The following is a 23,782-nucleotide window of genomic DNA, read 5'->3' on the forward strand; positions in this document are numbered from 1 at the left end:
AAATCTACAGAAATACTATAGATTTAAAAACTATATTCTGGTATTAAGAATTCAATGTAGTACAAATAGAAAACAGAAGTCACCAGTTTTAGAAATTGTTGCATTAGGGAATACAAGAACTAGGTAGCAACACAGAGGCATTAATAAGCCCTGCATTAGACTATTGAAACTTTGTGTTCTACGACAGCATGATCTGAATTGTGAACTATAGGTCATATGAGCTATTCACAACACTTATACTTTCACAGTAAGTTGAACATTGCTGTGTTGCATTGCTATTTCATATGTGGATGCCTACGTCAATGAACTTTATTCCAAAGTGCAACTTCACCACTAATCCAACATCTCACGTGCAGTTAGACCAATTGAAAAAACACTCTTGCTTACTTATTACCATTTAATACCTCTGCCTTATTTTATTAAACCAATATTTTATTGTAGTAACTGAAATACTTCTATAAACTTTGTTACATTAAAAAAATTAGTTTGCTTGTCTAAGGTTTTTCCTAAATGGAGTTTTGTCAATAACAGTGTTAAAATTGACTTACCTTCATTTGGTGAAGTTTTCAATTTTGTACAGATGCCATGTACATCTCCATAGCATTCCTGTATTTTATGCAGTGCATCTGTGGCTCGAAGTTCCATAAGAGAACGGAGTTCTGCAAGAGTAACTCCAAAATCTCCATGATTAGCTTCTTTCACAGCATTTTTTACACCACTATATGCAACCGAGTTGTTTGCCATATCACCCATGATGCGTGCAGTCTTTAGTGTAGACAGTTTCCAGTAAGGAACAAGATTTCAACTTAAAATATTTCCAAAAGGAAAATAAATCCTTTGGGTATGAAGACAGTCAGGAGAGCAGACACATCACCCAAGTAAGAGACCCCGTCTGGAGAGATATCTTTGAAGTTGTCCCATGGCGCGTTCTGTTCCCCAAGCCAAGTGGCATGTACAGTCTAGGGAAAGAATAAATATACATTCAGTTACATAACAGCTACACTGAAATACATTGTAAGAAAACCTTACTCTTTGTATTGAGGTTACAGAACAAATTTCTGCTTAAGGACAATTTCTTCATATTTCCTATAATATTTCTAGTTAGCATTCAACTGGCAAGAGTGACGAGGCATAAAATGGATGTTTCCCATCCCAAAATAACCTTGCATTATTATACTTTAAGTCATTAACTTCTTAGAACAGCTGTTGCCTTTAAATCTTGCATTTTGCTTGGTATATTCATATGGTTCATCAAGAGGAAACCTTTAAAAACACCTGGAAGTAAGTTTTTTTCCAGGGAAATGGAGTTTGGAGCATCCACCACTGATGTCACATGGGCTAAGGACATGCTCAAGTTAAAAATCCTGACTTTTCACTGAAGCTTTCACCTCCGAGTTTGGGATGAGCAAGCTTTTGTGTGTTCCCATGAATTCATTTGTGCAAATCTCAAGGAAAACAGTTTCAACACTAAGTTAGCCCACGCATGAAGTACTGTTGTAGCACAAGTAGGAGTATATCTTCAGGCAGACCTAGGTCTTAATGCATTTTCATGTCCAAACAGTTTTAGCCCCCCTCCAGCCCATTCCATCACAACTCAAGCCTCCCACAGTATCTACATTTAATTCTTTGAACAGAGGGGAAAATTGCACACCACCACCTTCCTACAGAAGGGATAGAGAGACTAAGAGCAGCTCTTCCATCTGATTATCAGAGCACTGTAGCTGAGAAATTAACATCTACCCACAGGATTCTTAACCTGCAAAGGCACTCTAGATTTAATTCTCACTCAGCTGACACATCTTGCATGTACACACGTATCTACACAACAGTATAGTGAACGCACAAACACTTCATGGTTATATAAAGATCTGCTGTGTGCAGAAGACAGAATTCTGATCGTGTAAGTCAGCTTGATTGAAATAACGGGGCACGGTGAGCACAAGTAACAATATATTCCCCCAGAAACATTATGACTGCCAGGCTCAGATGAACAATAACTTGGACACTTCCAGGTCAACAAGACCCTCAGGTCTCATATGCCTAGCAAAGGCAAACAGTTACCACTGACTGCATTGCCTTACAAAGGCAAAGAATCAAATAGCAAATAAAAGATTTCTGGCTATTGCCCTGCCAGAGTAGAGGACTGTTCAGCTGAACCACCGTGTCTATGTTGAGGTCCAGGTATAAGCACCTAACTACCAGAAATTTAAGGTCTTGGTTCCAGGAAAGTCTCAGTTCTCTTCTCTGGAAACAATCAGCTTCAGCTATAGTCAATCTACTGTTTTAAGCACCGTGCCACAGTACTGCATTTGCACTGAAGACAACCACTGATGCTGAAAGACCCTGAAGTGATATCACCTGACCACAAGTGACAGTCCCATCTCCAGCAGAACTACAACCACTCTTCTCTTCCTATCAGTAGGAGATTCTGAGAAAAGCACTGTCTATGGCTGTTTTCTGGAGACTGACAAAAAGCATAAAGCAATCAATATGCATAAAACTTCAACATCCTATAACATCAACAAGGTACCTAATTTAAAAATTCATTCTAGTTCATCGTTTTCTCTTACTTGCAAAAAAAAAAAAAAATATTACAACAGTTGAATAGTCCATGACAATGATGTTAACCTGCATGCTAGGATGCAGTATTGATTAACACACGTTCTTCAGATAACTATAACGTGTTCTGCTAGAGTATCCTGTAAGTGAAGAAATTCATGCAAATCATGTACAAAAGAGTGCTCTTTAAAGCCACACCACATCTTTAGCTAATGCCCAAAAGCTGGATGCTTTTGGCCAACTAATAGCCTAGGAGGATTTATCAATTGGCATCTGATCACAAGCTATGACAGTTTAACAAGAAGCAGATCAGGCAAATGAGTTTGTATAGCTATGGAGAAGATGGTAATTAGGCAAAAATAGACCAAGCAGAATGCCCCAGAACTAATTACATCAATCTTGATTCAATTTTAATTAAGAAAACCTCTGTTCAAGCCTCTGGCAGGAGCCCTGTACTTGAGACCCAAATACACCCAGTTCCAAGTACAGACATGAGGTTAGGAAAAGCTACAGCTCCGGTCACCGCTCACTTGGCATTGAGAAGCTTTGAGACTGAATACTGGGCCAGGGCAAGACTTGCTTTCATGTGCAAGTAATCTTAAGAGCAATAACATTGCTTAATCATAGCTCATACTGTGCTTTGCACTCCAGTTCTATCATCTCTATGCATCTAGATTCATTTTTGTTAAGACATAATAGTCCAGTGATTAGCTATTACTAACAGTTTATACTGAAAGGGGTTCTCGGATGTTCTGAAGTACCTCAATGGTGTCCTTATGTACCAACGGACCCTTAGGGTTCACATTCAAGTTCAATAAGCTTACATTAACACTACAAAAGCAGTGCGGTTCTGCAGATCCACTCTAGTAGTGTTACAGACTATTTGGCACATCCACGTTAGGAAATAGCTCTGGAAAATTGAGAGGAACAGTATGAAGACTCTTCAAATTCTTAATACTGAGCAAGAGCAGTTTTGCTCCAAATCATAAAAACTTGGTTAAATATTAGCAATTGTTACACCAAATCAGACCAGAAAGAATGTGCTCCAGTAGCCCATTTTTACCAGGCATTTCAATGGACGGTACAAAAGCTTCTCGACACATAGGTACAGAATGGACTTAACATAGTTCCTTTGATGATTTGTACAGGAAAAAAAAATCTCGCTACAAATTTATTTAAGAAATATCCTTAATGCAGTTTGATGTCAAACCTTGCAACATTCAATCGCTTCCTGTTACAGCAAGTTCCAACAGTCGGCTTTTGTAACAAAGTGGCAATGTGTAATGCAACTATAAACAGTGAAATTCAAGTATCATAAAAGAAAGTATATTTTTAAGCTACATAGATCATCTACAAATATTTATCTCTTAAACTAGTGGAATATTTTATTTGTTTTGACCAGTGTTCCAGTTCTCAACTCAATTCTTGCAGCAGCCATTTGAGATGTTGAGTAGCATGAGCTCTGAAGCATTATAGTTAAAAGCAACTCACTTCAAAGTTCCAATCTGCTAATACCTCAAATTTTAAATTCAAGAAACAGTTATAACTAGAAGTCACTTATACACCATTACTGAAGTTCCAGCTTATTTAAAGTTTAATTCAGTTGAAGTTATGTCAATGTCCAGCTTAACCAAGCTGCACACAAGATGATTAAAAGAAGTCTGTCTTTCATTAGGCACATCAACTTTTGGATAATCCTTTGTTTACACCCTGAGACTAGGAGCAACTTTAAAGCTCTTGTCTGTCACACTCAAATGACTACAAGTCAGGCACTGCAGAGGCACCATACAGTAGCAGCACATAGTCTCATAGGCAGGATTTAGATATTTGTGCAAACCTCCCTGAAAAGACCCTGCTGCTCTATGACTGTAATAGTGTCACTGAAATATCATGTCATCACGGCTGCCTATGAGGAGTACTGCATCTTAAATTCCTTACCCAAATGAAATTGGTACTTATTGCTAAATGAGTATGTTTTGTTACCAAAGCCAATAATTCAAAGCCATAACCCATGAAACAAAGGTTAGATAATTTCACCCGTGTTAAGTCTGACAACCTCACCAAGCCTCTGTGGTTAGACTGGACTAACTAAAAGGACAAGGTCTAAACAGAAGTCTACATGTAGAGATGTTTACCAAAGCATGAAGAGACTACAGATTACAACTCTATTTAGTGCCACCAGAACACACTGTGTTGACTAAGCTAGCAGCAGCTGTAACATGTTTCTTGAAGTGTTCTTGTAACAACACTTTAAATCTAAACCCATGTTAATCTCCTCCATCCCAAAAAGCAGCTACTATTGAGGCAGCCCTGAACATTAAGCGTGCTTCAAAAAGGACTCCAGAAATAGTCCTTCATAGGTGAAAATATTTAGTAATTAGTAATTTAGTATTTAGTAATTCCCTCTATTTGGAAGAAAGCTATAATCTGTGTTCTACATTGATTAAAATTAAGGCTACCTTGAAGTGATAATTTGCAGTGGTCACACACTGACAATGAAATGTGAACAGCAGAGTTTAAGAGTGGCATAATTACTATTGCCCAGATGCACACGACCTAGCATACCTTAGACCCCTACCCAAGCCCTTCCTATTATGGAATTTGCATTTAATACTTGCTTCACCAACCTACAGGAAATGCATTTTAATATTAAAAAAATTAAATCTTAAAACACTGAAGCAAACTCACACCTCAAGAGTCAAAGCTCCAGCAATTACATATCCTGTGTCATTCAATTTACTTTATACATCTGCTTGAACACTATACATTCAGATATTAAGCATTAGCTGGTACTAGCATTTGACCTTCAACAACACACTAAAGCTGGTTTCTGTAATATAGGAAAAGGCTTGCAAAGTGATTATCTCAGGAAAGCCTTTGATTAATCTAATTAGTTCAATGAAGAGCAGACAGATCTACATACCAAGAGGTTGCAGTGATAAAAACTATCCCCACGTTTCAGTTGTTGTGACATTTTAATCTGTTTCAAAAAACCAGCTTTTAAGATACTAAAAAATATAATATGTCTTTGCATACTTTAGTTTGAAACCCACAGCACTGGATATGTTCCACAGCTTCAAGCCATCACATGACATTTTTCCTTAGGGGAAAAAAGTTGTCTGTAATATTATAATGGAAAGCAATTGTAACTGAAAAACTGATCTGGAAATCACACTGGAAAAGTCTGAAGTCTTCTGCTCTGGAGGGTCAGTTTTCTTACTTTAAGAGACAGACCCTCATACCGACTTGAAAGGCTACAGAAACTCACCAGCTATTTCACAAGAAATACGAATGAATGCTAATAAAACAGAAAGTTCATACAGAACAGTATGCATTTACAGATCCCTAGCCCATATGTTTAAATGTGCCTAACTGAACAACTAGGAGTGAAATCATTTCAGTGGCATGCTGTTGCTTTAGCGCAAGCATCTCAGAGCCTGGCTTACAAAGAGACAGTGACAAGTAGATTGAACAGCTAAGAGGGAGAGGGCACAATCATGGAAGACACTCTGCAACAGAAAGTTTTTAATACATCACTTTTAGCCTTAAATGTGCCCAACAATGTTGTAATGACAAGTTTCCCATATTACAACTGCTGTGTCCTAAACAGTAAATTCAAAGGTCACGAGTTTTGCTGAGTTTTCAAAGAGAAATTTAACTTCATTCTGAAGCTTAATCTCTTGGGAGGCAGATGTACTCACCTAACTGAAATAAAAACCGGCTGCTGTTCCTAGACTCTGCAGTGGATGTAAGCACTGGTATCACCACACTTAATCTAAAGGATTGCTGGTGCCTACCATGATTGCCACTTCTGTAGTAGCAGCTTCATCCAATGGTAGTTTCTTTAAGACCCCAAATTATGTCTTATTGAAGTGATGGCTAACAAATTAGGACTTCAGTAATCTGAATTCGGTTCAGTAGTACAAGTTAGCAATGTTCATGCAAAGGATTCCTGCACCATTTCCTTTCTATTTTGGTAGCAGCAAGGGAATGTAACAGTCTTGAAGGTGAGTTATTAGGCAATTAACAACAAATTTGGATCTGTTTACTGTATACATCAAGCAGCTGAGAAGCTTTCCTTTGAATTAATGGTTATGCATGGCATCAAGAACATAACCTTCTCTTACAAAGCAGCTCGCTCCACAGCCCCTGCAAGGAGCCCGGCAAACGATCAGACATTGTCTTATACCATGAACCATCCACACAGACCTGTACTGCTCCGCCTTTCCCAAGCTATGGCCTTTCCACACTCATGAAGCGAGTCAACTCTGACTGAAATGACAGCTGGATTAAGAAGCAAGATTGGAAAGTGCTGTATAGAATAGTCTCAGTAGAGAAACTATTTTATCAAAAGCTTAAACTAATCATTAGATTTCTGAATTTAAGGTATTTTAACTTGAAGACGGGAGAACTACGTAGATACATGAGACTGATCCAACAAGTAGGGCTTCAGAAAAACCTGTCAACACTTTCAAGGACCATCAGACTTTGAGACATACTGGAAAGCCCTAGAGAGTAAAACCAATGCGATCATCATTACAGAAAGCATCAAGTGTCCGATGTATTTAAAATGCTATGCTTTCATACTCTCCTATTTCATATTACAATGCTGAGTTGTCCACGAGAAGCTAAACACTTCAAGACACAAACCCATGCAGAAGAGTTAAGTCTTTAACTACTTAAGCCACTTTTCTGGAAGTGCGAGTTACTCATTCCAGATGTCCATTAACAGAGCACTGTCTTGAAGGGTCAGTCCACAGCTCTGACCAGTGCTCAGACACCTTCTCCCTTCTCCACCTGCAGGCCCTGAAGCTTCCTTCTCAGTACTTCCTTTTACTAGGCTCCTCTACTTTTCGCTCTGCAATGACATCACAAACTAAACCAAAAAGGTTAAATTTGACAGGACTGTGTAGAATACCAGGTAATTCCAAGTTAAGACTATAATCCCCGAGAAAAGTTTTAACCTCTAGATATGACTGTCCCATTTGGCATTATTTCTAGCATGTTCAAGTACCTAAGATGCATTTACTGTGTGCATCAGGTTCCTCAGATACAACTTCAGATGAGTGGAGCTGCCAAAATTTGGACTAAGGCAGCTGATGGCTGAAGGCAAACCTGGGATATCACAAGCCTTCACCTACTGGTGTTTAAAATGCAAGAAAAAAAAAGTTTGCTTAATGCCCATCAATCTTTTCTTTCACTTCAGATCCATTGGATCCTAAATAGATGACTGAGGACTTAAAGTCCCTTAATCCTGCACAGTTCAGGCTTTTATCATGTTTATTCAGGATAATTATCCTGTAAAGTAAGTTCTATTAACAGGTCTGTCATATTAATAACTTAATATATAAGCCTAAAAGTAGATATTTTTTTTGGAGTGCAGTAAAGTCATCCATTGACAAATATTTGCATTAATAAGTTCAGGAACAACTTGCTGCACTGCTCATCAATATTTATCAAAACAGTATTGGCAAAAGTTACAATACAAAAAGCTATTAACTTTTTCAAAAAGAGGTGGTAGCATGACATCCTACTTGTTAAAATTATGCATTATTAGACTACAACAGAGTTTGCTTGCATTCCCAAATTACAACATGCATTCCAGTCACAAAACCTGTCAGGCATGTGTTAAATGAGGCATAAATGAGACATCATTATATGCAGCCAAGTTTCAAGTAAAGGGAAAGTGAGATGGTACCAAGTTTCATCCAACAGAGCTGGAATTGGATTCCTGGATTTTAGTCACTTGTTGTACTTAAAGCTTAGTGCATACCTGTAAGCAATGCATCCAGCTGGTCAGTTCTGACAATAATTACGACTCAGATCAAAACAGCAGCTGACTTCCTCATAACGGTTATTCCCACAGATATATTACTTGTCTTGAGAAATCTTTTTACCTTTTTTCACAAAGCCTCTAACTTTTGCTGCTTCTCCTTAACCATGCTTTTGATACCTTTTGAGCTAAACACACGTTTCAGATGTTACCTCTGTTTTTACGTCCATCTTTCAGTTCCCACAACATTATACATGCATACCACTGAAATTGCTTTAGCCAGTTTGAGCAATGATTGCCTTCCCTTCCCATGTCATTAGACAGTAAGTAGCACTAGCAGAAATGTCTTTGTTCTGAAGCTCCAAGTCAACTTCAGGAGTTCTTACACCAGAAACCTTGTTTCACAACATGTTGCACCCATTTAAATTAAAACATGTTCAAGTTAAATAGCATGTAACACGTCAGCCAGAACCAGACATTTACCATCTCATCCTCATTTGAACACTCCCCCTTTTTTCTTCTAGAAAGTGTTCTTTCATATTAATATCCATTTAAGCAGAGCGGTATGCTTTTGACTGTAACCATGCTTCCTGGTATCACAGATGTGCCAAAAGCTCTTTAGAGCTAGGAGCCTTTAGGCAAAGGGCAAAAGTCCATCCCTACCTGATTCTTTTTGTATTCAGGAAACCTCAAGATAAATTTTAAATTAGTCTTAAAACTACTAGGAAATATTTATGCCTAATGAGATTAAGCCTTCCTATTACTTCCATAAAGTCACTCTGCATATAACTGACTCCTTTCTAGTAAGGCAGTAAAATTAGCTTAGTAGGTTAAGTTTTAAGGGTGTTTTTTTGCTACCTTGGACTAGCTTACTGCTATGTAGAAACAGTACTATGAAATATTCTATATGCTCATTGAACTGTAAACACATTAATATATAAATAGTAATATTTGTGTGGTAAATCATCCATGTACGATCCTCCAAATCATCCCTGCCAAGCAATGGTTTGGAAGGTAAAAAAATAAAACAAAAACCCCAGCTCAGGTCACCCATCTCAATAAGCACACACTATGATGCTAAGTGGGTATCTGTTTTGTTTTCTTGTGGCCAAAGTTTAAGAAGCTTCCCTCTTGTCCCATAACATGCCAGTTTATGAGCCTTCATCTTCAGATTTTTCAAAAGTCTTTTGGAAATACAAGAACACAGTTTATCCTTATCCTCAAACCCTTAAAAAAGCCTTACTTCTTGAAAAATATGTAGCCTGAAAGCTATACTACCTTCCCCTGCATGCCATATTAATTGCTGCCTGCCAGAAAATACATTAAGTAAACTGGCTAAAGAGGCATTCTGAGAGAACCCCTTTCAAAAACTGCAATTATGTTTGCCATCCCTTCTTAAGGAGCCAAAAGGGTTTTTTAATTCGAATATCATAACTAGTCTACACTTGAGTAGCTCTTCCAGAATTACCGCACATGTTTGCTGTTCCTGCTGGTGGTGGGAAGAAGGGGTTCAGGGGTTTTTTTTTGTTTGTTTCGGGGGGGCTGGGTGGGGGTGGGGGGTGTTTGTTTGTTTTAAAACCCTGATACTTGGATTTGAAAATCCACTGTATGGCTTTGCAAGAAACATAGGTGTGGAATCTCTTGCAAACTTCTTCATTATGACTATACTGAGCATCCCTTTAGCTCTTTTTGATAAATTTTGAGAGCTTAGCTCACTAATCCATTCTAGTGGGCTTCCTCTTTCTGGTACAATATAAGAAGTATCTTCAGTAAACTGAGCCTCATAGTATCGTCTGATATGTTTTACCATTTAGTAAGGCTAAATCCTGCTTTATTCTTCAGGCACGTCACCAGTTTCAAAACTGGTCCTTCCTCATGATTATACTTTTTGGTCTTTCTCAAGTCTGACACCCACTTAAAGGCTAAGTTCTCATGTTGCCTGCATGGTCCTGCTCTTTTAGCAATTCCTTTTAAAGAACTTTCTCATTTATGCAGGGCTGGTTGCTGGTTTGGGTTTTTTTGCATACATTTAAACATTACTGCAATATAGCTGTTGGTACCCGTCCATGGAATGATGTTCAATTAAATGCTGTGTGATCACTATGAGTTACATGACAATCCCTGGTCCACCATTCAACATAAGATAATAAATTATTCTCTTGGCAGTTTGTTTCTTTAACATAGATAGGCAGGGAGTGTGTAAGCACTGCTAGTAAACAGGATGCACAAAGCTGAGATTCCCGTCGTACCACTTCGTAACGTCTAACAATGCAAGCAGCCAGTCTGTCCCATTCTCAGGTGACCAAAGGTATGGCTGTGCTACAGCGTTGAGGCATAAGACTTCTGCCCACAGAGGTCCTGAAGCAGCTCTCATTATCTGACACTAAAACACTGCAACTTACACCTGCCACCCTTATCCTTTTACATTGGGAAAAGCCACCTACATTAATTGGCAACTGTGTTAATGAAGTAATAGACTATGTGAAAGCCTGCTGTCACAACACTCACACAGGCAGCCCAGGGCTCAGAACAGTAACTTCTTGTGTGCCTTTTTACTCTTCTTTCACAGCACCTCAGCCACTGAGAGACAGCACTTCAATTTGGGTCCTGCTCTAAGTCCATCTCTCATGGGACACACAGCACTCCAACCAGTTTTAACACCTCTTCCTTTACTAATCCGTTTTGCATTGCTCTTACCTTCTCCCTGTAATTCCATGATCTTGATAAGATCCATGATAAGAATAGACAATTTTTTGACAGCAATGCGATCTGCCCCTCCGATCCAAGGAGAAAGCACCACACATGTTCCCAAGCCTCCACCCTCCCACTAGCTCTGATGGTAGCCATGCATTTCCCTTCTCTACAGCCTAAGAGTGGGCTACTTGCAGCAAGCTGGTGCAGAAAGCAGTCATCCAAAAAGCATTTCGCCCCCGCTCCCCCCCCCCCCCCCCCAACAACGCCAAAAGATTTAAATATCAAGGTTTCTACTGGCTGAACAAGTTACTGCAACAGTTTCCCCAGTTTTTCCACAATATGCCAAAATAGCTGATTTATTTGTAGAAGTCATAAAGGCAATGTGGATATACCAACTTAAGGGATACACATTCAGCTAATGCTGGGAGCATCTTCATCATGGAACTATGTTGCTGCCACCCTTAAGATAACATTAATCTCCATTCACAGAAAGGTTCATCTTCCCTTTGTTATTTCAGGTAAAGTGACATGCCACTAAACAAATTGCAGGACACAGCACTTTACTGCCAAGGCCAGACACCATTTGAACGGAACAGCAAATTCACCAGACTGTCAAATGGCAGCTCGAGCAGATTTAGTAAACTTAATTCATTTCTCAGTTTTGGTAGGCTATTTAATAACTGGCTATGCACAATTAACAATTGTGGCTTCATTTCTAAAGTCTTCAGGTGTGAAGATCTGTACTGTGCATACCTCTCTAGGTTTCTCAGAGCACTAAGACATCGGTTGCATGATTAATTCATTAGAAAAAAAGTCACTGGGGAAAAGAATGCAAATGGAGCCATGCTCCCTGATAATATTTAAAAGTCCTATTCCACCCAGTAAAGGAAATCCCTCCCCTGGTTTCCCATAAACCAAAGGGCTTAACTCTTCACTAGTATCAGTGGATCCTAATGCAATTTGTAGGTGGTTGTGTTTCCAGTCTAGACAGCAAACATTCAAATTAGGAGGTGAACTAGGTGTCTATGTAGCTCCAGCACAATGCTTATTCCTCTAGACAGGGAAAGGTCATGCCTTGAAAAACTTCATAGCAACAAGCTGGACCTATTCAGTGCTGAGGATCAGATATTTGTTTCCCTGCCCAATCAAAGCACAAGGCTATCAGAAATAATGCGGTAAACCAGCAGGCACTCAGGTGCCTAGAGCATAGAGCATAACTACCATGGGCATACATAGCAAGGTGTCAGTCTCCTGCTAAGGCAACTCAATTCTCAGCAGTAATCCCTAGTGGCTAGTACAATAAGGGCAATATTTCTCCTTCCAAAAGATGGCATCTGAATTGGGAGCCTACTGCCATTAGTTCAGCTGCAGCTGACCCTCAGGGCCAAGAGTCTACCCATCCACGAAGACTATAGATAGACATTCTGACTCAGCTAAGTCAGATCTATTTTGTTCCTTCTACATAAAGCTACTTCCCACAAGTGTTTGTTTATTTTACAGTGGTGCACGGTGATGTTCTGCAACTTCTGCAATTGGGTTGTTTTTAGCAATAGCATACAGTGTCTCTGAAGAAAGGGAATTGGAAGGGCAGTATCAGCTCCTTCACTCAAGTGACAAACTTCAAGCAACCTGCTAAACTGTTGAATTTGTGCATGGTAGACTAATTCCAGCTGGCCACTGATGAACGCACAAACTCTTTTAGGAACCAAGATTTGTACATCCAGCTCATAGTTTCCAATGAACTTCCTCAAAGGGCCACTGCAATTACATGCCTGACTGTAGCACACCTCAGCTCAGCAAGAATTTCTTTCCCCATACAGCCAAGTAGGGGCTCACAGACCAGCCCTGGTAAGTCAGAAGCTAATTACATTTTTAACCTAACCCCTGCAGCTCACAAGTTTCCCTTACTGCAGCAAACAGGTAAAGCAGAGTAGAGAAGGCGAGCGCTTCCTCTAGCCTGAGGTTAGCAAGACTCCGGGAAATGACTGTTTCCCCATTGGAGGGAAGTGACTGAGAAGAGCATCAGAGTATCAAGAAAAAAGAGTGACACAGCACTGTGAAACTAAAGGTAACACGAATTACCAAAACTCCCGGTTAGGGACTCAGTCTTTCTAGAGGTAATTTAGGAAGATGCATAGAAGTCTCCCCCCTCTGCCTCCTAGTGCTCCACTAAGATTCCCAAGCAGCCTCCTGTATCCCTGTCTTCCTCCCAAGATACCATCGCCTGGTTTCTCAGCACCTTCAATAGACTCTTTAACTTGAAGGACACATAGCAGTCTGTCTCCATTTCTAATGCAGAAGAGAAAGTAGACTGGTAGGAAGCAGCTGTGCTAGGACTGTTCTCCAAAAACCTGCTTATTATTTCAGTCCTATTAAGAATTACTTATCTTAATTAGTTTGTCAAGGGAAGTACAGAAGAAGCCATCTGAAAACCTTTATAGTTGAGGAACACTTTAGTAGTGTTTCCAAAAACCTACCTGAGGTAGAGAAGATTTAGAAAAAAACCAGTGCAAGTATGAAGTCTGCTAGCCTTCACAGTAACAAGTTTCAGACTTTGTAAATTCTCTCTAGGCAGGCTAGCAAACACTGGTTATGAAGAACTGAAGCTTCTTACTGAGGAGTCCTACACATTGATAAACAACCCTACACCTCCTTTCCATGTTATGAATTTGGCTCATTTAAATTACACACAGATTCAAGTCCGTACATCGTGTCAAGCAGACTGAAAGCCAAGTTTTACTGTGGTGTCTAATCTACGTTTACTTAGTTTGATTCTACTTCCAATATTTTACAACATTGCTTTCTATTTCCTCCTTTTCTGGAGGAAAGGGATGCTTTAAAACAGACACAAATTTATGCCAACAGAATGCTGAATATCCTTCATATGTTTAACATTCACGGGTATAGCAGCACAGCTTATAAACAGTGCTTCCAGTTCACCTTCAGAACAAACATGCATTTACACTGAATATTTATGTGTAGTTTTGTATTTTGCGCTTGTAGACTCGATACCAGAAGCTAGTAGCTTTCTCTAGACTATTAGTAGCAAGTTGATCTTGGTGTGCTACGCTCCTGCTACAGGACTCAGATTTTTGCACATGTATCTATTCCTACCTAAATCTTTCCCTCTAACCGAAACAGCATGAAATTGAGGTGATGGTTGGGTTTTGGGTTTTTTTTTTGGTGGGGGGAAATATCTTATTTTGTTGGTATTTGAACACAGTTTAGAACAGTTATCTAATTAAAGGAAGTCGGCAATGTGATCAAACAGTATATGGTCAGAATCCAGAATCAAACTAAGTGTAAAGGAACAAACAATTTTAGGCAGTTACACAGCTGTCTGTCAAAACCACAGTCTAGTTTGAGGCATGATGTTTTATGCACATAATTAAGACCAAACAGCTTTCGAGACAGCTTTCTTCCTTAAAACTCAAAAAGCAGGTACTTACTAAAACATTACCTTGTTGTTGAGCAATTATCATTAAAATAAGCCATTAGCTGTCAAAAAGTATTTTTCACTGAGCAAATATTTCCAAGTATTTAAACAATAGCCTCACAGCAATATTGCTCAAAGAAAGCCTAAACCAAGCTATTTTAAGCTACTTTATTATTTTAAGCTATTTTAAGATTAGGAATCTCTGACTCCTTAACTTGGAGGTTTCTAAAATACACTAGGCTTTCCTAGAAAATGGAAGCATTTCCCTGTGCACTGAGAATCCTCAGCTGTTCTTGCTTAACAAGATTAGGGTTCAAGGCAGGCATTGCTAAGCTAAATGTTATGGCCTACAGTATGCAGGTCCACACGTTTTGGTTTACTTGTCAACTAACATGAACATTATTAAAATACAACTTTGGACATTAAAACAAAAATTATTGAGCATGGCAGTAAAAGTCTAAATTCTGATCATAAGTGGGGGATATCCAAATCATAGGGCTAAACTTGAAGACCTTAATCCACAATAGCATGCCCAAAGGGAAAAACTGGAAGAGCAGGATATTTGGTAGGGGGAACACACTCGCTGTGAGAAGACGACTTGTTCTAACCTTCGTATGAAGGCGTGGGCAACTGCCTGTTTTTATACAGCCAAGCAGTCCCTCCTCAGTACAGCAATGCCTAAAGACAGCTGCAGACAGCCACAGGTATACACAAAGAGAAATCTAACAGGAGGAACCACAGAGTGTTTGGCTGCACTGAATTGTTAAATCGGGTTTGCACAGTAGTCTTAATGTTCCAATATTTGACAGTCATGAATTATACAAGCAAACGTCTGGACAAAAGACTGCACTTTCCAGGAAATGTACCTTGAGGGCATGAAAAGCCAGAAAACACCCTCAGACTGAGCAGCCAGAAGCCAGGCTCTCCACTTCACAAGGCTCAGGGGTTCTTGTTCAGAGACATCCTGGACTAGCAAATGCTAAACAGGCAGCTTGGCTTGTTATTCCACTTATCCAGCTTCAGACCAGTTACTGACCAGTACAGCAGGGTAGGTTATTCTCTCAGTCCTCCAAAACTGTTAAACCATCCCTAAATTCCAGAAAGCAAAAATAACTAGAATAGTAGTATAATACAGTAATAGTATCAGAAAACAAGAAAACAGAATGAACTGCATTGGCATGTAAAGATGTCTGTCGACTTCCAAGAGCAATTGTCTTGATTGTGGACATAACATTTATCTATACCAAGACCTTGTTCAAGGCCTGAACTTCTCCCACTCTAGCTGAGAATTTTTATATCCGATATCTCTTCACATAGGAAGAAACCAGTAGTCTCAGAATAAGCAAATAAATGTACAGAGCACTGTAATTTATGGTAGGATATAAGTTCTCTTCCCCCGTGGGAGGCTTCCAGATATCATACCTCTTTATGTACATATAGCACACAATAACTATAAAAATAGTGCCGAGATGTACAACTAGATGTACAAGTATTTGGTATCTTAATTTGGATAGCCCCATCCAATCATTGATACACAAAAACAGACCAGACTACAATTACAAAGGTATATACAACACCAGTGTTTACCATTATAGCAGGAGATAGCATCTGAGACACCTGATTAGCTTTCAGTAACTATTTGTTGACCCATTTTTCAGGAAAATCCCCCTTCCATTCATTAAACTGTTCTGAACTCAGAATTTCACACCGGCATATTTGTAAGAGGTGCTACTCAACTATTTAAGCTCATGAAAGCTATATTTGCAGAGCCAGCAGAGGGAGTACAGACATCATTTTACTTATCAGCTGTGGAAAAGATACTCACCTTGTAAGAAAGCACTAAAAAGGGCGCCTGCAAACCTAATGCGGTTAGTTTAAAGCATGCCAAGAACTTCCTCAGGCTTCCACAGACATGTATGTCAACGGCCAGTAGAATTTGTGTTTTGTTTCTGATCCTCAACCAGCAGTCATATCTCAAAGTCTCATATCTGACAAAAACGGCAGGATCAACTCTAAAAGTACTAACAAGTACCATAAGCGTGATGCTTCACATGTCAAAAAAAGCCCAAAACATTATACAGCTAAAGCTCAAGCTAGCCAACAGGTTTTATTCCTACGGATTCTGCTGTTTCTCAATTTCAAAAAAGCTAAACCCTTTTGGTTGTTCATTTCTTAAAAAGCAGCTTCACCTGGACTTCAGAAAGTTGAGAAACTCAGTTCAAGACAACCCACTAGCAAAGAAGCCAGGAAGGTACGGTGCAGCGTTGGACTGGAAGGTAACAAACAGCTAACCTTTCTGCCGGCGTTCGCAGAGGCACACACCTACTGGCAAATCTGGTTTTACACATCCTCTAAGGCAAGAGCTCTGCTGCTTTATTTAGCGTTTCCATTGATCAGCCTGCTTTGGAGTTGGCAATTACGACTGAACGGTGTTGACACAGCAGAGGCTTTGGAAGCGGTTTGAAAGAGGAACAGGCTTTAAGCAGACAGATTGATAGCTTTTTGCCATCTCGTGGAGGTGAACACTAAGCTCTAGGCCAACATGAGACAACATACCTTCCTGGCAAAAACTCCACAGACACTCCTTGCTTGTTTACACTACAAAATCCTGACAAGAATTTTTTTTTTTTTTTTAAATAAAGTTGTCAGTAAGAGGCTAAGCTAAGACAAAATACTATTCTTGCCAATCTTAAGCATTCATCAAATTATTTTATTGGGCGGTTACTTCGAACTTTCACTATTTAAAAAGTCCGTATATGAAAAGCTCACACAAATACGATGAGCTCCTTAGTCTCAAAATTTCCTCTAGAAGAGCAGCAAAAGACTCTCTTCCCCCCGAAGGAGATGAATTTCAGTCCTCAAACTTCCCATGAACTTTAAAGAGCTCTGACAGCTTAAATTGATTACTTGATTACTACCTACCCAAGAAGAATGCGCCTGTAGCTATGGAATTTAGCATTTGCTTGTTTCAAGTTTTGAAAATAGAAGAACCACCCTTCATTCAGCAAGTTAGGTGGCTGCTTCTGCTCCCCACTTCCTACAGGAAAGTGGTGTTCACTTCCCAGCTTCATTTTCCCCACAGTAGAGTCACTAAATGAATAAGTCAAAGTGGATCAAACTGGTTCCCATCTTACAGAGTTTACAGTTAAATATCTTATAGCTTTACCCCAGCATGGGTGAAGACCACCTTGCAGTTTTTCTTTCAAAATTCCGGGCTCCAGCACCCTTTCCTCTTTGCCTGCTGTACCTGGCTGGTTTCCAGGACTCTGGCCAGGCTGCTCAGTGGGCTTTACGTAGGGCAACCATGGCAGGAAAAGCCTTGCCTCTTCATCACAAACACTGGGATGCCCAAGTATCAGGATCCGTCCCAAGCGCTCTGATCATCCTGCCCTTCCCCAAATAATTGCTGTCTCTTGTGACAACGGGGAAGTTTCTGCAGATACATAAGAAGCTGATCCAGCGAGTTAAAGTGTTGTTTTCAGGCAGGCTGGTTACCTAACCAGACTCACCACACAGATAATCCAACACCAGTGCCAACTCAGAACAGGGCACAGAACTACACTGAACCTGCCTGAGTCAGGCAAACGTGAAACCATACTTGCAGGAAAGGTGCATTTTTTCAAAAGACATGACTGCATTTATGACTACAAAGTCACAAACAGGTTGTATAAGCAAAGTGAGTGCCAAAAATTCCCCTAGCAATTCATTGGTTGAGTACAATGCCACAAATCCAATTCATCCTGCAACTGCAGTCTCATTAAGCTCCCAAATAATTTAGTATCTTTAATAATAATTTGGTACCTTAGCTTTTTGTTCCTTTCAAGTCCTCCCTTTTCTAGTTTTAAAAAAAAAACTATCTCACTGACAGCTGAATGTACTTCACCTCTAGCTTCTGTAATAGTCCTAAAAGAATGGGAACTCAGTGTATATTTATGTTTATAATACCCTTTACATTTGAGAGACTGATATTAGGCTTCTAATCAGCAACTTAAACCATGTGATCCATTTATATGGAATAGGTAGGGTAGGGGAAAGCACAGAAAGGCCCCTTGAAACACGAGTATGTTTGGAGCACTTTTCTTCTTGGATAAGTTTCTACAACAAATTCCACAGAATTTTACACTTTAAAATTACTATAACTGCCTTTAAGGATCTACAGAGATTTGTTATCTCAGTTTTTAACCTGAAAAGCCTAAGACCTTACATTTAGTACACAGCTGAACAATTAATGATTCCAGTATTAATCAATCCCCAAGATTTAGTACTTCAATAATTAGTAACAGACAGCACGCAGCAGATGCAAGAACATTTTTAGAAGCCAATGCTGAAGTTGTGCTCCTCCCCATGCTCTTCTCCTCTCACCACCTGGAGCTCCAATCTGAAGTTTTGAAGCCTGTTTGCATTCCACGGGTTAAAAGTTTATATTCCTCCCATCACATGCAAGATTCACCTGACCAAAAGGTAACACCTATATCTAAGGTAGGCACTCTAGGCTTTTTTTTTTTTTTAATAGGAAATGGATAAATTATAACTTCTCTGCCAAAAAATTAAATTTAGCCACCTAGGACCCAATCTGAAACAGTCACATGAATCTCGTCTTAGATGTGCTTCGACAACAGAAGAGGCCCACAGTGGCTAGTTTCGGTTTTTAAGATGCTTATGTAAGTGGCCAGGATTGCATTGTGGAAGTTAAGTGCAGTCAGCTGGGCTGAACTCGCGTATCAAGCAGCTGCATTACCATGTCAGAGCAGGCACGTGCAAGAAAAAGGATGTGGTTTCACAGTTAGTTTGGGAATATCCGAGCCTACGCTACTGCCAGAAGGTACAGCCCTGCACCCTGGCCTGCACCAGCACTGACGGTCACCGAGCTCAGGGCCAGGGGACAGCCCTAGATGAGAACGGTGACAAGGAAGACAGCAGCAATGCCGGCGGTTCCTCCTGAAGGTCACACGGGTGACTGGGACTGTCCCCTTCCAGCACAGCAGAGGCCTCACCAGCTCAAGTCAATCATGGAAGCTCTTCTCCTCACCCGAGTATTCATCCTGGGAAAGAGATGACCCTGGCTGCACCTTCTTTGTGAGGCCCCGCTGAAGACCATCGCCAGGGTCCCTTCTTCGCCTTCTCTTTTCCAGGTCAAGCAAAGCCACCTCACTCAACCTCTCCCCACGATGGCCCCTCATCAGCTTAGTGACCCTCTGCCAGCCGAGGTGCAAAACAGGACACCATTTTGGATGTGGCCTCACGAGCACGATGGAGGACAATAACCCGCTGGCCACGCTCTTGCTAACGCAGCCCAGCATGGGCTAGTCCTCGCCACCACAGGAGCACCCTGATGCTGACTCGGGCTCCTCCACCCAGCAGGGTGGCCGAGACCTTTCCCACAGACCTCCTCCTCCAGCCCCACCGCGGGGGGACAGGCGCCAGGCAGCCCCAGCTGTCCTGTTCACCCTCACCCCCAGGATCTAGACCAGCCGGCAGCCCCACCACCACAAGCCAGCAGCGGACACACGTTGCCATTTCCAGCTACTGCCAACCGCTGCGGCGAAGCAGAAAGCCCTTCAGTAGTGTTTTCACTTTGCCGGCTCAGTAATGCTCAGGAGGGACCTTTGGCAACTCCTATCAGGAGCTGTTTTATGATCACTGCCTCAAAGTAACATGTATTTACTTTGTCCAAAGCATTGAACATTTGTTCAAAGCATTTTGCCCGTGGTTATATATATAGCTTTATTCTCCATACTCATTTATCTAGCTTTAGATTTGACAATGGAATGAAAGCATAAAGCTTCGAGCCTATGCAAATTCAGTGTTTCAGTTTTGGAGTGAGTAGTCCACTTACCAAAACGTTACTACAGTATCTTCCCAGAAAATACAAAGTAACCTCCTCAAGTGTCCACCCCTTGTATTTTTTCCATCTGGTAAACTGATTTCCTGTGCTTTGAGATAGCTTAAGTTCATGCTGCAGCTTAGGGTGTCAGACTTTGCATAACCAAGACAACCTTTTCTAAGCGCTTTTGGTAAGATGGTTTGAGATGCTGCTGTCCAGTGCCCAGCAACAGCAGGATCAACAAGGAAAAAAGAAAGCCACATGTGAATTGTTCACTCCCAAGCAGATGATACCCTTAGCACATACCACTGCTTTATGTGCTGGTATTTCATTTTTGAAAGTGCATGTTTGTACTAAAGCTCTTTCAAAAGGTTCCTGTAACCTGGTAGGCACTGCAAGCACCTGCCTCCATCTGAAGGATAGCTCCACTATGTGCGTGTCTCCATTAACAGAAACCAACTAACATGCAAAAAAAAAAAACCTCCAAAAGGCAAGAGACCATGCTTTTCTCAAATCCTAGATAATTTAGTGCTTTATTACCAAATCCCTTTCAACGCGCTTTAGAAATACAGCTCCAGTTTAGAAACAAACCCCTAGGTCTGCAGTCACCACAGCCAGATCCACCTATTACCAAAACACATGCCTGAAATCAGACTTTGTGGAGATGTTAAGACATTTCACCATGCAAAGCAAGCTCATTGCAGAATGTGAAAAATCGCTGTCACTGATAACTACATGGATTTCAGAGCTGAAGTAGGTGAACGCAAGCTGAAGTGATTTGAGTTGTTAATAAAGCAGAAGTAAAGCAGTTGTGCCTGCAGCAATAGAGCACCTACCCTACTCTCCCCAGCTGTCAGTCTCCAGCTTCTCAACTATGTATATTTGAAAGCCGTCTGGCACAGATCCTGCCAGCCAGTTTAAATCATTTCATGTTTCACACAACCTCACCAGAGTGAGGCTGCTAGACACTGCTCTAATTTAAGTATTGATTTGCATTGTATTCCATCAGCTTCATGAAGTTTTGCACCAGCTTCATTCCCGAGAGAAGAAAAAGTAGCAGACCCAAGCGACATGAAGCAATTTAAAGTGAAATATCAACAGTGAAAGCAGTAGCATCTAGATGGAAGTGAAAAAACTCCTGCTCAGTATGCATATTAAGATCCTGCTTTAGTCTCTACTATATCTAAATAGCCAGGAGAGGTTCAAAAATACCACCCTTTCTCAGGTAATTTAAGGACTAACCATACGCGTCACTTTTTCTGGCTATTTCTTGTTACTATCTCCTCAGTCTTATCTCAGTAAAAACCTCAGAAAGCAAGTCTGGACGCACAATACGACAAGCAGTTTTTCATTTCCTCCACTGCAGTATCAGAACCACCTAGGCATATAGCTAACGTATTGTAATATTCTTTAATATTTTACTTAGTGCAAAGATCTTTATGGATAGATCCAAATAACCTTTTCTGGAAAGCCATTAGTTGAAGGCTGGCACTCAAACTACTTACCAATCTACTGTCAGAACAGTAACTTCAAGTTCTTCTACGTGAAAAGGCTAATACTCTCTAGGGAACAGTTTCACGTGACGACCGTGCAAGGAGGAACGTTCCCACACCACCGATCCGAAGACTCGTGCCGCTTCCCTCACGCGAGCCTCGCCTCTCTCTTTGGAGAGCCCAGTCTGCGCACAAGGATTGTGTAACACGAATCCAATCATCTATGAGGGCAGCGAGTCAAAGGAGCAGAGATGGCACAAAGGAGGGGGGAGTATTGAGCAGCCCAAGACATGGTGGAAACGAAAGTAGCTGTCAGGCCTCCTCAGCCACCCCATGAAACTTTCCAGTCACAGTGACAAGCCAAACAGGCAAGTACAAATGAGGCTGTCTCACTGTCCTCGCAGTCTCTTGGATTATGCTGATCAACACAGTAGCTTCAAAAGGCCACGATAAAAGTGTGCCATAACTTTGCAATAATACAAAAAGCAATCAAACATCTTACATTAACAGAAGTGACTAGCAAGTCTTTTGATCGGGACTTAAAAGACTCCTATCTCCTGAAACACCTACTATACAAAACCTAATATTTTCCAAGCTTTTGGAGAGTCACGGTGGCCATCCTCTTAACTCTTTATAATATTCTACAAGTATTCCTAAAAAAAGTTTGCAGTAGCTACAAGACTTCTTTACTGCTAGTGGCTAAGCTCCTTATTTCAATGAAGAGCATAGCGCTATGGCTACTTCTTTCTATGGTGGAAAAATTCCATCAAACACCGCTAATGTCTCCTCTTCCTCCTTTCCCCATACAGAGCTATCAGTTGTTTTTGATTTGTTTTAAATCCAGATAGATATTCTGATCTGCAGATAAACTTCATCTTCAATTAAAGACAAACTTCAAGATAAATTTCAATTTTTTTATTATTATTTTTTTTGAGAAATCTGTTATCATGCAAGACCCAAGACCTCTTGATTTCTTTACAAATGCAGTAGTTCAGGAAGCCAAAGTACACACCGCAAGCAACACATCCTTGGTATTTGCACAGGCACAGAAGCAATCCTGAAAGAGCCACATGGACAAACCGCCAGTCACTTGTCGAATAACGACTGCAAAAAAGGTTGTGTGATCTCTGTGTAAGAGTACATCTGTAACACTCCAGCGAAAAGAGCGCTTGATTTTTCTTCCACTGGTGCCTGTATTGTAAAGGTGATTAAGATCATCTTGGATTGAAAATCTTAAAATGAATACCAAAGTCTGAGTTTCAATGAAGACGTAAGACAAGCAGAAAAAGAGCACACCACTGCGAGCCTTGGGTTGAATCCCAGCAAGTTAGATAGTTGCTTAAAGCAAGAGCGGCTGAATCATCTTTTCTGCCTTGAGATGGGGTTTGCCACTTTCACCTATGCAGAGTACGGTACATCCCAGGCCTCCTCTTCATACACCAGACACTGTACACCAAGTGGTCAGAACCCAATAGTGTTGTATTCCCTGCTGCCACCTTATCTTTCTGTGAATATAAGGGCACAAGTAAGGGTAGCAGATTACAAGTGATAGGCTCCGCAGAAGTGTTTTAAGAACACGGGGTTTCCTGTGCTCACTGGGAATTAAGGTGGCATCCAGCTCACAAGCAATATTAAAAAAAACCTGAGGCATAGTGAACTTCAGTGGTCTGCGTTAAGTGGGAGGCCGTGCAGGAACTTACCTAGCTCTCTCCTTCTCCAAAGCAGTATCAGAAAATAGCCAGCAATAAGCCAACGCTACCCCTGGTGTGAGACACTGGTCATGTTTTAAGTGTCAAAACCAGCCAGACTTAGTGGCCAGCACTAAATCTTATCAACTCTGGTATCCTCAAAATGTATCCATGCACTCCTTAACTGCACAGTATGGTTGCCAACAGCGGTAAGGGGAGGGTATACCCTCTTCTTCAGTCCATTCCCCTCCAAAGGCAGGGCAGATGTTCTTCGTCTGTCTTGTAACATGCTGTTACTTCTTACTGGACAAAAAG

General features: G+C 40.6%; 1 protein-coding gene across 7 annotated transcripts in view; it reads right to left on the reverse strand.

Annotated features, from left to right (window-relative positions):
• ATP2B1 (ATPase plasma membrane Ca2+ transporting 1) overlaps nucleotides 1-23,782 on the reverse strand; it is a 66,730-nt gene that overhangs the window by 37,478 nt on the left and 5,470 nt on the right. For all 7 annotated transcript variants that reach the window (XM_075496769.1, XM_075496759.1, XM_075496723.1 and 4 more), the window contains exon 2: nucleotides 549-959. In XM_075496769.1, the coding sequence (XP_075352884.1) occupies nucleotides 549-753 (205 nt within the window). In that variant the 5' untranslated portion in view covers nucleotides 754-959. The remainder of the gene's footprint in view (nucleotides 1-548; nucleotides 960-23,782) is intronic.

This window comes from Mycteria americana, chromosome 1, assembly GCF_035582795.1.
Source record: "Mycteria americana isolate JAX WOST 10 ecotype Jacksonville Zoo and Gardens chromosome 1, USCA_MyAme_1.0, whole genome shotgun sequence".
In the NCBI taxonomy this organism is placed as follows: Eukaryota; Metazoa; Chordata; class Aves; order Ciconiiformes; family Ciconiidae; genus Mycteria; species Mycteria americana.